This window comes from Colossoma macropomum, unplaced genomic scaffold (assembly GCF_904425465.1).
Source record: "Colossoma macropomum unplaced genomic scaffold, Colossoma_macropomum, whole genome shotgun sequence".
NCBI lineage: Eukaryota > Metazoa > Chordata > Actinopteri > Characiformes > Serrasalmidae > Colossoma > Colossoma macropomum.
The window spans coordinates 11372337-11383281 of NW_023494788.1; the positions used below are offsets into that span (position 1 = coordinate 11372337).

General features: G+C 42.4%; 2 protein-coding genes across 4 annotated transcripts in view; one reads left to right on the forward strand and one right to left on the reverse strand.

The window, feature by feature from the left end:
- The window catches only part of ints5 (integrator complex subunit 5), a 5062-nt gene extending 753 nt beyond the window's left edge, over positions 1-4309 (reverse strand). Inside the window, exons 1-2 of the mRNA XM_036568450.1 lie at positions 4079-4309; positions 1-3262 (exon numbers count right to left, since the gene is read on the reverse strand). The exon at positions 1-3262 is cut by the window's left edge and continues 753 nt beyond it. Coding sequence (XP_036424343.1) covers positions 238-3262; positions 4079-4152 — 3099 coding nt within the window. The 5' untranslated portion in view covers positions 4153-4309 and the 3' untranslated portion in view covers positions 1-237. The remainder of the gene's footprint in view (positions 3263-4078) is intronic.
- Positions 4310-6142: 1833 nt separating this feature from the next.
- On the forward strand, positions 6143-10866 carry LOC118806832 (phospholipase A and acyltransferase 3-like). 3 transcript variants are annotated; one of them, XM_036568456.1, is made up of 5 exons: positions 6143-6252; positions 6746-6800; positions 7253-7355; positions 7604-7872; positions 9970-10866. In XM_036568456.1, the coding sequence occupies exons 2-5, from the start codon at positions 6786-6788 to the stop codon at positions 10090-10092; spliced, it is 510 nt and encodes a 169-aa protein (XP_036424349.1). In that variant the 5' UTR covers positions 6143-6252; positions 6746-6785; the 3' UTR covers positions 10093-10866. The 3 variants fall into 3 exon arrangements, with proteins under 3 accessions (XP_036424349.1, XP_036424353.1, XP_036424350.1); XM_036568460.1 differs by having other exon boundaries at positions 7259-7355; XM_036568457.1 differs by having other exon boundaries at positions 6145-6252; positions 7256-7355.
- The last annotated feature ends 79 nt before the right edge of the window (positions 10867-10945 follow it).

The following is a 10945-nucleotide window of genomic DNA, read 5'->3' on the forward strand; positions in this document are numbered from 1 at the left end:
ATTTTCTCTCTAATGACAGCCAATAAAGGACAAAGTTCAGCTTTCAAATAACCATTTCACTCAGACTGTGTGAATTTGTTTTACTTTCAGGAAAAAAGAATATCCCTTACAAACTATGAGACGAACACTAACAGTACAAGAATAACAGTGAACAGTACAAGAAAAATATCGAGAATACCAAAACAACCTCATATATTCTAAAAAAGGTTTGCACTCTCTTCTGAATGCCACTGATAGTTATATCTGAAACCTCCAACACAGGTGCCCAAGTCGGTCAATGTTCTTGTGAAGGACACTGTGGATTGGTGCAATGTACCGTGCCACATCACCGTCCCGAGAGAAGTCTCTGAAAAACACTCCTTTCTCAGCACTAAAGGTGAATTTCTGTGGCATCGGGCTGTTCCCTCGCATGTACTCCCACACACCCAGCAATAAAAGCCTGACCTCAAATGGGGAAAGATGAGGGAAGACCTCATGGATGTTGCTCAGCACTGGAGGGAGAAGCTGACCTTCTCCCATACAGGACACAAGCAGACAAGATGCCTGGAGGTGCCAGGGGGTATCTAGTACTGAAGGCTCTCTTGAAGCCTCCCAGTGGGCCAACAATGTGGCCAGGAGGCCTCTCAGAACAGCAGAACAATAGCACAGAGCTGGGCGCCCAGCTGCCACCACTCGAAGGAGGTGAAATAAAACAGGATTTGCTTCAAAACATCGGCGGATGTGAATGTCTCGTTCAACAGTGGTTTTGGCATGTTCCTCAGGCGGCCATGACAGTTCGCCATTTGCTACATCTGGGCAAACATTCTCCACCAGAGCTACTGCGATAACCTTGGCTGCTTCAGCATTGACTGGTGAGGGCTCATCCGAGACGCTTTCACCAGCATGATTGTAGCGGCCATTGCCAGAACCCGTGCCCGATCCATTACTGCAGCTCCCTCCTCCACTAGAGCTGCAACACTGGACTATGACAGCAAGCAAGGTCTGCATGTTCTGGTTTACCTTGTCTGCGTCAGACTGCGATGGAGTGTGAGGAGGTTTCAGTCCCTTTCCGATCACCCCAGCATGGAACACAGACCAAACGCTACCAGAGAAGTTGACGGTGGTGCCAAACTTGCAGTTGATGTTCAGCAGTGACACACCCAAGTCTGGACCTAGAGTGGGCAAAGGGGCTCCATCTTCACCAGGGCTTTCCCTCTGACCCCCAAACAGCTCTCGGTTGCCTTTGTGTAAAGCTCCCTCCACAAGCTGCTGGAGCACAGCTTTGAGCATCAAGGAGGAGTAAGCCGCCAAGCGGGACAACAAGCGCATGGAGTAACCCACTGCCTCTCCACCACTCTGCCCTCCAATTTTCAGCCCCTCACCCCTCTGTCGCAGAGCTATGAAGAAATGTGCCACTGCGGCCCGTGATATGAGTAGCAGATGGGCTGGTGAGCAAGCTCTTGGAAGCTGGCTGCAGGACAGCAGACGAGCAGCTGCTCTGGACACCATAGTGTCACCGTGAAGGAGCAGCGGACAGAAATCATGAAGGTGGCTGGAAACAGCATTTCCAACCTGGGCTGCCATCGATGAGTGAAGGGAACTTCCAGCTGTGGTGCCACCTGCTTTGCAGTCCTCTTCCTGACTTTGCACAGCTGTGGCCAGGTTGTTCAGGAGCTGGCCTAGTTCTCTGCTATTGAGGTTCTGGGTGTGGATCTGGGCAACACAACGGGCCACGGCTGATGGAAGCAATCCCGGGATGGAGGAGGAAAGAGGCGAGTGGAGCTGTGAAGCTAGCGCGAGCTCTTCTGGGTTCCTGGCTTGGGTGAGCAGCTGGCACAGGGCTTCAGTGGCCACACTAGGGCCACCATACACGGATAGCAAACACAGAAGTTGATGCAACCACAGGTGCCTCTTTCGCTCCAGTCGGAGAGTCTCAGCGCAGAGCTCTCCAACATGGGCCTGTAACTCCTCAAGGAATGGGATCACACGTGGCATCGCAATGGAGGAGGTTGTGTGTGAATATGGTTCATCACCTTCAGGTCTATTGTAAACAAGCTTGTGGAGATGCAAAAGAAGCATCTGAAGTAGCCGGTCACATGCTTCACGTACACCATCATGCGGGGAGGGCGTGGGGCCTGAAATGATAACGGAGGCTGGTGTGGCAGTGTCTGCAAGGAATCGCAGCACCCGGGCTCCACCAGCAGGGCTCTGGCTGATTAAGTGCACTGCCAGCCCCAGCATGTTTTCCAACTCTTCCCTGGGAAGACCCTGGAACTGAGCTTGAAGCTGAAGTAGCACAGGTGGTCGAAGGAACTCTACCAGCTCAGCAGACACAGCACCAAGGAGAGTTGGGGAGAGGGCAGCCAGCTGGAGCAGGAAAGGTACCGTAGCCCTGCGGAGATGAGGGGAGTTCTCCCACCCTGCAGCCCCGGAAGACGGAGGTGCATTTTGTGGTGGAGGAGATAAACTATCTTGAAACATCCTGAGGAGCTCCCTCTTAATGCTATCAGAATGCCTGGAGGCCAAGTGCCCAAGGATACCCACGACTGAGCCAATTTTTGGCACTCTGCTGGCTTTGTCTATTGCTTGCAGCTGGCTGCCTTTTTCTCCTGAAGGATATCCATGCGCGTAAAAGTCCTTAAGTCCACAAGCCAGCACCCTGCTAATGATGGTACCAGGGAAAGCAGAGCCGATGTGGGCAACCACCCAGTCAAAATGAGGAGAGTGCTGCACAGACGTATCGAGCAATGCATCCACGCAAGCGTCAGGGCACCAGGCTAACATTGCGGCCAGACACTGGGAGTAGCACTCCATGAGGGAGCGAGTGGCTGCACATGACATCCACAGCTGAAGGAGCTCATTCAGACTGGAGGAGTGAGGGGTTGCTCTTCTTCCTGCATGCTTACTGCTGAGCTGGCCAAGTAAATCCACCGCCCAGGAAGACACCAGCGGAGCCCAAGCTTTCGGGTTGAGCCTAATAAACTCCAGCAGAACAGCATGAATCTCTTTAATCACATCTTCCAAGTTTGACACATTGGGGTTGGTCCCTCCAGTGGTGCTGTTACTCCCACTGTCACTTTCTGCCTCAAGGTCTTGGAAAAATGCTGCCACATACTCATCATAAACACCCCTCAAGTGCTCCAGGACTGCACCTCGGCATGCTGGGACAGTGCGGAGGAGACGCACAGCACAGCGGGCATGATCGCGAACACTGAGCTTACGTCCTTTTGTCTGGTCAACACCACTGATAAATGCTTTTATTTCCAAAGCAAGTTCTTGAGGGCTGGAGAAGAAAAAAAAAGAAACTGTATTGAGAGACATAACTGAAGTAATATTGATTGAGAAGGTACACCCTCAAAAGCAAGTAGCAGAGAGAGAGACAATCACAATAAGTTATTTTGTAAGTTGTATTGTGAAGCTATCCTGTATATCACCATTAATCATCCCTTGAATGATGCTGCTTGAATTATTCAGTTACTTGATTTTGTTTTCTCTCATGATAATATTTTCAAGAGTTTTGTACTGTTAATCAACAGTGTCCCTGTGTTTCTTGAAAACACTGGATGTTCAGACAATAATAAGAGTTTTAAAATTTTTGCCACATCTTTTGGAATCAAGCGCTGTGATACTAAACCTGGATTGCGTGTCAACAACTGAATTCTGATATCATGACATCACAAAAACCCACATTTAGATATATATTTACATATATTTGCTTATTCAGTCCACAGCAGTTTAGCCACGCCCATTCATGTCGAAGTTATGTGGAGTGTTTCTGCCCAAACTGCTTTATGAATTATGCAAATTACAGGGCAGCCAATCAGAACGGAGATTAGTCATCAGTCTTAAAGGCACACTTACAAAAAACAGCCTGTTAATTTTTTTACTGTTTGTTGTACATAAACCAATACAAACGTCATGAGCTGACACAAGAAAAATGAAGCGTATGGACCAAATTAGTCCACAAGTAAATCATTTAACAATGAAGCTACGATGAGTACTTTTGTCCATAGCAATTTCTCAGCTGTTACAAAGGTTTAAATCGTCATATATTTTCTGTTTTTAAGCCTCTGCGTATAGCAGTGGAGCCGTTACAGACCTGTAGTTACTCTGAGGGGGGCAGTGAGTGGTCTGCAGCGCTGACAAGGCATTCCCCTCAAACATGGCAGACATCCTTAATGCGCTCAACCCAAATACCACATGAACCTGTTCATAAACGATTTCTGTGCAGGGTTTTATAAAGGATGATTACAGAATCGTATTAACCGGCAAATAAACGCTCGAAATAACCACACAGATAAAGTAGCGGAAGTTCGCGCACACTTTCTCACTGGCGTTGAAGACAATATTGCGCTTTTTGCTCTTCGTCGACCCCTGCTGGTCAGGAGACCCTCTGAACTTTTACTCGTTTCAAAAAACGAGTAAATTTCGATGTTTTGCTAACTCGAACGACAGCAAATGTACAGGTAAGTAGTTTTATAAGTAGTAGATGCAGATTCATTTTACAGCGTAGACTACAATTGTTACATAATCATAATTGTTAAAGAGATATAGTTAAAATACGCCCCCTCTCAGCCAGAGTGTCACATCCGATTTAAATCTTAGACTGGTCAACTTAAACATTCTTTATGCAGTTGTAACTTAGTTACAAAACTAAAGTATTATTATTATTATTATTATTATTATTGTTATAATGACAATATCATTATCATTACTATACTTATTAAGAAGATTTCGAAGATTTCGAAGGAAAAAAATCTTCTGATCTTATCATGATTATGATACAATTTCTATTTCCGCTGTTAAAATTAGTGACTTGTTTTTTTGGACTTCGACAAGATGCAATATCTACCTGTCTGTCCAATTAATCTCTCTCCCTGAAATCTCAATCTCTCTCTCTCTCTCTCTCTCTCTCTCTCTCTCTCTCTCTCTCTCTATCTCTATCTCTCTCTCAGCCCCTGATGGGAGCCACCAGAGCTGCTAGAGTCACCAGGGCTCCGTTTTGACCAGCATGGAGCTTCACACTGACTTCACGTGCATGAACTGACCCTCCTGATGCTGCTGCTGCTGCATAAACTCAAACTATCTAAAACCTGTCTAACCTAAACCTATCTAAAACCACCTGTTTTTCCTGTCCTGTTCCTATCCGGTGTCGACCAGAGGAGGATGGGTCACCCTTTTGGGTCTCTCTCAAGGTTTCTTCCTCGTGTTCTTAGGGTGTTTTTTTTGCCACTGTTGCCATTGGCTTGTTCATGGGGGCTCGGACCCGGATTTTTCTGCAAAGCTGCTTTGTGACAACACCTGTTTTAAAACGTGCTATATAAATATATATACATATGTATAAAATAATTATATAATTTTACATAAGCGGGGAACTCTGAGTGATGTACCGAGAAAATTAGACGTGATTCTATGAAAATAAACCATTATCGGCCAGTTTACCAGATTTAAAGTTTTCATTCCGGAGCAGCTGAATGTTATCTTGCTCCTCTTTCCGCGGGGCTGAACTTGGCTTATTCACCAGTTTCTTATTCGAGTTTTCCATTCCACCTTAAATGATGCAGTAGTTGCCTTTTGGGTACAGGCACAAAAATGTAACTGCAGCACCATTTAAGATGAAAATTTGAATAAGAAACAGGCAAAAACGATGCCAACTTATATTTTCCACAGCGTTCTGTGAAAAATATTGTTTACTACTGTTTTGTTTTTGTGCCTTGTACAGTTTTAAATCGTTGTTGCAGCCCTAATCTTAAAGAAAATGAAGTCGACTCCAAGCATTTCACCTCTCACTGGCCAACAGTCGGTCCTCACTGCGAGACGTGGAGTCGAAGAATCGACTCTTTTGGAATCGACTCCCCATCATTATTTAAAATATAGGACTTGGTCTCAGGAGCGCTAAAATGGGCTTATAGACAACGGGTATCACGCGGCACGACTTTGTATTTTTTAATTCAATAAAAGCTCGTGTGCTGGAACTTATAACAGGCACATATCCAGTACATATCTATCTATATCTATACCTATATACCTATATACCTATATATATATAGTTAAGTATCTGCTTGACTTTTTTACTGGGGGATAAATGAAGCGTACTGTGGCAGCTGAGGTCGGTATCAGCTCTTAGACTGCGAGGGTGGTGGTCGCTTTAAGAGAAGCTCCGCTGTGCTAGGACGCTGACGCTGTCCTGTCCCTCCGCCCCGGTTGACCGCTTGATGTGCAGACATTGGCTCCGAAACACAGAGGCCATTCCAGAGCTCTGAGCGTGTAGCGGTAAGTGCTTTTTGATTTAGTTATTTGATGTGAATTTAGGTCCCCGACTTTAACCGTTTGATTCCAAACCTACATCATTAGTTATTAGCTATCGGCTAACAGCGTTAATAGCATTAACGTTAACTCGGCGGCTTAAAAAACCAAGCGCCTCTCCTGTCCTGCTCTCTGTGCTGTTGCTGTTGTTGTGATGGTGTTATTTTTGTCGTCTTGATCAATTAATAGCTCAGACTTAGTTCATAAAAGCGACCTAATAATTTTTATTCAGCTAACAGAACAAATTGTGTTCTCAGTTGGTATATTTTAATGTGTTAGCTATGCGGTTCATGTAAAGTAAAATTAAGCCACATCAGTCATTTTGGCAATAAAACCATGGCAGCTCCAGCACTAACAAAACAGAGCTCGATAAACGAAATCATCGCCAATAGGTTGTTACTGAAAATGTATATTTTGTATCACATTCTGTAATATGAGATATGCCAACTTCTCCTAACAGGGCTCAGACCGAAAGTAAAGGCACTACCAGCAGCAAAACAATGGCACCAAGCCAGGTGAGTATCTTTATAACCCGTTAACTGTTCACTGAAAATCAAATCTGCCCAGTTTTCTCCATTCACCCCAAACATTCAGTCAGCCAAGACATGTTTGGTGTCTGAAGTTGCTTCTTTAGTTTTGCGCAGGAGTCTGTATCACCGAAAGTGACAGACCTGTATTGCCCGTTAGCTGTATTATAATAGCTCCAGCGCAAAAAACTAGTGAAGCAAACTTCGGACTCCAAACAAATCTTGGCTGATTGATTATTTTGGTCAAGGGCGGAAATTGTGTAAATTATATTTTTTTGGTGAACCATTCCTTTAAAACTTAAATTGACTACACACAATATTCTGTTCCTGCAGATTTATAACTAAAAATTCCAATAGCACGAATTTATATGTTTAACCCATTCAATAACAATATAAGTTGACTTAACTGTTCATAATACATTTATATTTCCCTGTTTGAGGAGAAGCCAGAGCTAGGCGACCTTATCGAAATTTTCCGGGGTACATACCAGCACTGGGCCATTTATATTGGTGAAGGTTACATCATCCACCTGGCTCCACCTTGTGAGTCCATTGCTAATACATTTCATTCTAATATTAAAAAGCACATTCACGATTTACTGGTCAAGTTTTAACAGAGCATTTAAAGGACTGGCCTTTAAATTACTTTCATTTTCATTTTGGGTTACACCCGTCTCCACATACCAGTTAGGCCGGTATGAGTGGTTGCTAATTATACATTATAACCGGTTAAGGTGATGGCTGAAAATAAGCACTGCAGTTTTTTTTTTGTATCATTGTTTTCTCTGCAGCTGAGCATGCCCAAGCCGGCGCCTACAGTATGATGTCCGTGCTGTGTGACAAGGCCATGGTGAAGAAAGAGCAGCTGTGGGACGTGGTGGGCAATGACCAGTACACCATCAATAACCTGATGGATGACAAATACGAGCCTCGACCTGTCAGGGTCATCCTCCGGGACGCGCACAGCCTTCTGGGCCAGGAGTTACCCTACTGCGTGTTTAGTGGGAACTGTGAGCATTTCGTCACTGAGCTGAGATATGGAAAGGCAGAGTCTCGGCAGGTACAACAGTCCACATAAACACAAGATCAATGTGTTTCAAGGTCCTGATCCAGTTTTTTTGATCCCCAATATGATCAGAGTACTTTAGTATTGAGCATGAGCCGAAACCAAGTATATTTGTGCTTACGTAGATAATACAGCCACAAAAGTTATGTAAGCTATGCTAGGCTGCCGATTAATGCTACAGTAAAATCACTTCATTTTGGCAATGTTCACATTACTATGCTGAATTCACACAAATCTTTTTTTTATGTGAGACAGATGTAATTTTTTCAGAGTCGTCTGGACAAAGAAATCTGATCTTTTCTATTCAGAGCTGAACCGCTTTGTGTATGTGGTCCTATACAGGTTACATATAGATTCATGCCCATGTGACCTGAGAAGTGAGAAAGGCCAGGATTTTTTTTTTATGTTTTTAACATTTTTGCATCATTCAGTTGTTTAATGAGAAATAGTTTATTGTAGAGAAATCTACAAACTTCACATATTTCTTTACAGTGGTGGTGATAGGAATCAGGGATGTGATGTAGCAGCGTATATAGTCATTTTATTTGCTATCCAAAACAACCAGTGGACCTACACGTTTTTTGTGTGCTTATATTTAATGTGCATAATGGTACAATAGTGGTAAATCTGAGAAAAAAAGTCTCTGGGGACCATTTTGCCTTCATTTGCCTTGCATGTACGTCTCCACAATAAACAAATTTGAAAAATATATTGTAGAAAATCTCAAAATCTACTCTCAAAACTAATATAAAACCATGTCTCAGGCACCAGGCAGTGTATTCGTAATCATTTAATACAGTAGTTTCCTATGAGGGAGCTTTCTCTGGAATTATGCATTTCTCATCAAACCATTCTGATTTACTTAGTTTACATGTTAACAATTTAATTATGCAGCCGTTTTGAACAATCTGTGGAATTTCCCTTTAACGAGGTATAAGGGTAGTGCTAGTAAACGCTGCAAAATCAATGCATCTGACCTTTTTTCACCTCATCTTGCTCAAATAATGAACAGCTGACAACTGTGGAGAGCAGATAAACTTAGTAAGAAAGGCTTTTTTTACTTGTTAGTTTATTCGTTGTTCATGTTGTTCAGTTCATCCTGGTTCATTCAAAAACCCAGAACTGGGCAATGAGGCTTGTAAGGGAATTTTTCTGTCATTTGCATTCAAGGAATCAAATTCTCCAAAAACAATACATTTGAACTCTACTTGCAAGCTGAAATGCTTTAGCTGATATTACTCACTAGATTCCTAACTACATGAGCAGTGTCTTTTCCTCCCAGCTACTGTTGGGGGTTTTTAATCATCAAAGTACAGTAAGTCTCATTTACAAGTAAAATAAACCAATGATGCCAGCAAGACCTTGTTAGCAACATTATGTAAATCAGCACAGTTATGCTACAACAAATTGAGATAATACAAGATGAAATCCAGCAATTTTGCAAAATTCCTGCATAATTCAATAGTTTAGATGTAAATGTATTTTGATGTGAATTGGTTAACTGTAGAGAAACTTAACAACTCCCATTTCTTTACAACAGTGGTGACGAACCAGAGATAAAAAAATATACACATTTACCACCCAAAACCACCAGTGAACCTGCACGTCCTCTAAAGATTTTGTTGATAATGATTGATAATGAAAAAAAAAGTGGAAAGAAAAAAAACAATCAATTTTCTTTTGGGACTAATTTGCCTTATGATGCCCTGCATGTACCTCTCTGCCCAGAAAAAAAAAAACATTTTATTTTAGGCCAAAATCGTATCTCTAATCACACATCAGGTAGTGTATTCATAACTATTTAATGTAAAAGGAGGGAGCTTTTAGGTGCATTAAACTCTATACATCTGGTTCCTTTCAGCACCACTGAACAATTCTGACTGGGCAAGTTCTAGAACAGAGCATTTCACATCAAAACGTATACTTAAATTTGAATCATTTAAGTATGCAGAAATTGAAACATTGGTGGAAATTCTCTTTAATGCTACCGAATAATTCTGATGAAGTTCATTCTGTATACTCTTATGCCTTAATGTTGTTTACTAGGAAAAAAAAAGATACTGCATCTCAGTTTCTGTGTGGTATTTGCAGGTGCGGAAAGCAGTGGAGGTCGGAGTAGGTGTGGGTATTGCAGCTGTGTTTGGTGTGGGAGTTCTTGCTGCTGCAGCTGCCATTTTCGGATCAGGGAACAAGGAGAAAAAGAGCACACAGTGAACTATGAGATGAAGAGGAGCTGTAGGCACAAATCACCAGCAGGCCTTTTAAATGGATCTAAAGCCTCTATGCATTATACACTTACACACCTGGCCGCTACTTTGGATACTGGATGTATATAGAGATTTGGTTTTGACTAAGCACAAAAAGATAATAACACTATTTATTTTCTAACTCCTTGTAGTGACATTTCATTATATATATATATATATATATATATATATATATACACACACACACACACACACACACACACACACGAGAGCAGGTCTCACCAATAAAATATAGATAGACTTTGATAGACTTGTAATTCTAATTAGTTTTCTATGAGGGAATCTTTTAAAACTTAGCCCTGTTAGGGTACAACATGTTAAAACTGGGGTTGACTTGCAGTAGTGGTATGGGTTTGGGGAGCGGTGGTCCAGCTTTTTAAAGAAACTTCTTAACTGTTCTTGACATTTCCCAGTTCAGGTCTCTCTGTTAAAGTCAACACAATAATGAAGGGAATAATAATGAAGGGAAAAAACAGCCAAAAGAACACTGCCCTTTATCCATCATCATGGTCAGACATCATCTGTGTTTGACATGCTATTGGCTCCAGTCAGTTTTAATTACTGTTTAACAGAACTGATTCATGATCAGAAACTACTGTTTGTGTACTGGTGCCAATTTGCTTTGTATTGGATTTATATATTAAGTGTTTAATATATTAAGTGTGTGCTTTGATAATGTAAAATGTGTAAGTTCATATTAAACTGGTTATGTTTGATCATACTCTTGCATCAGAGTCTGGCATTTCTCTCGGTAACCTACTAACCTGCAAACCCCACTAACTTAATAATGTAAGGGATGC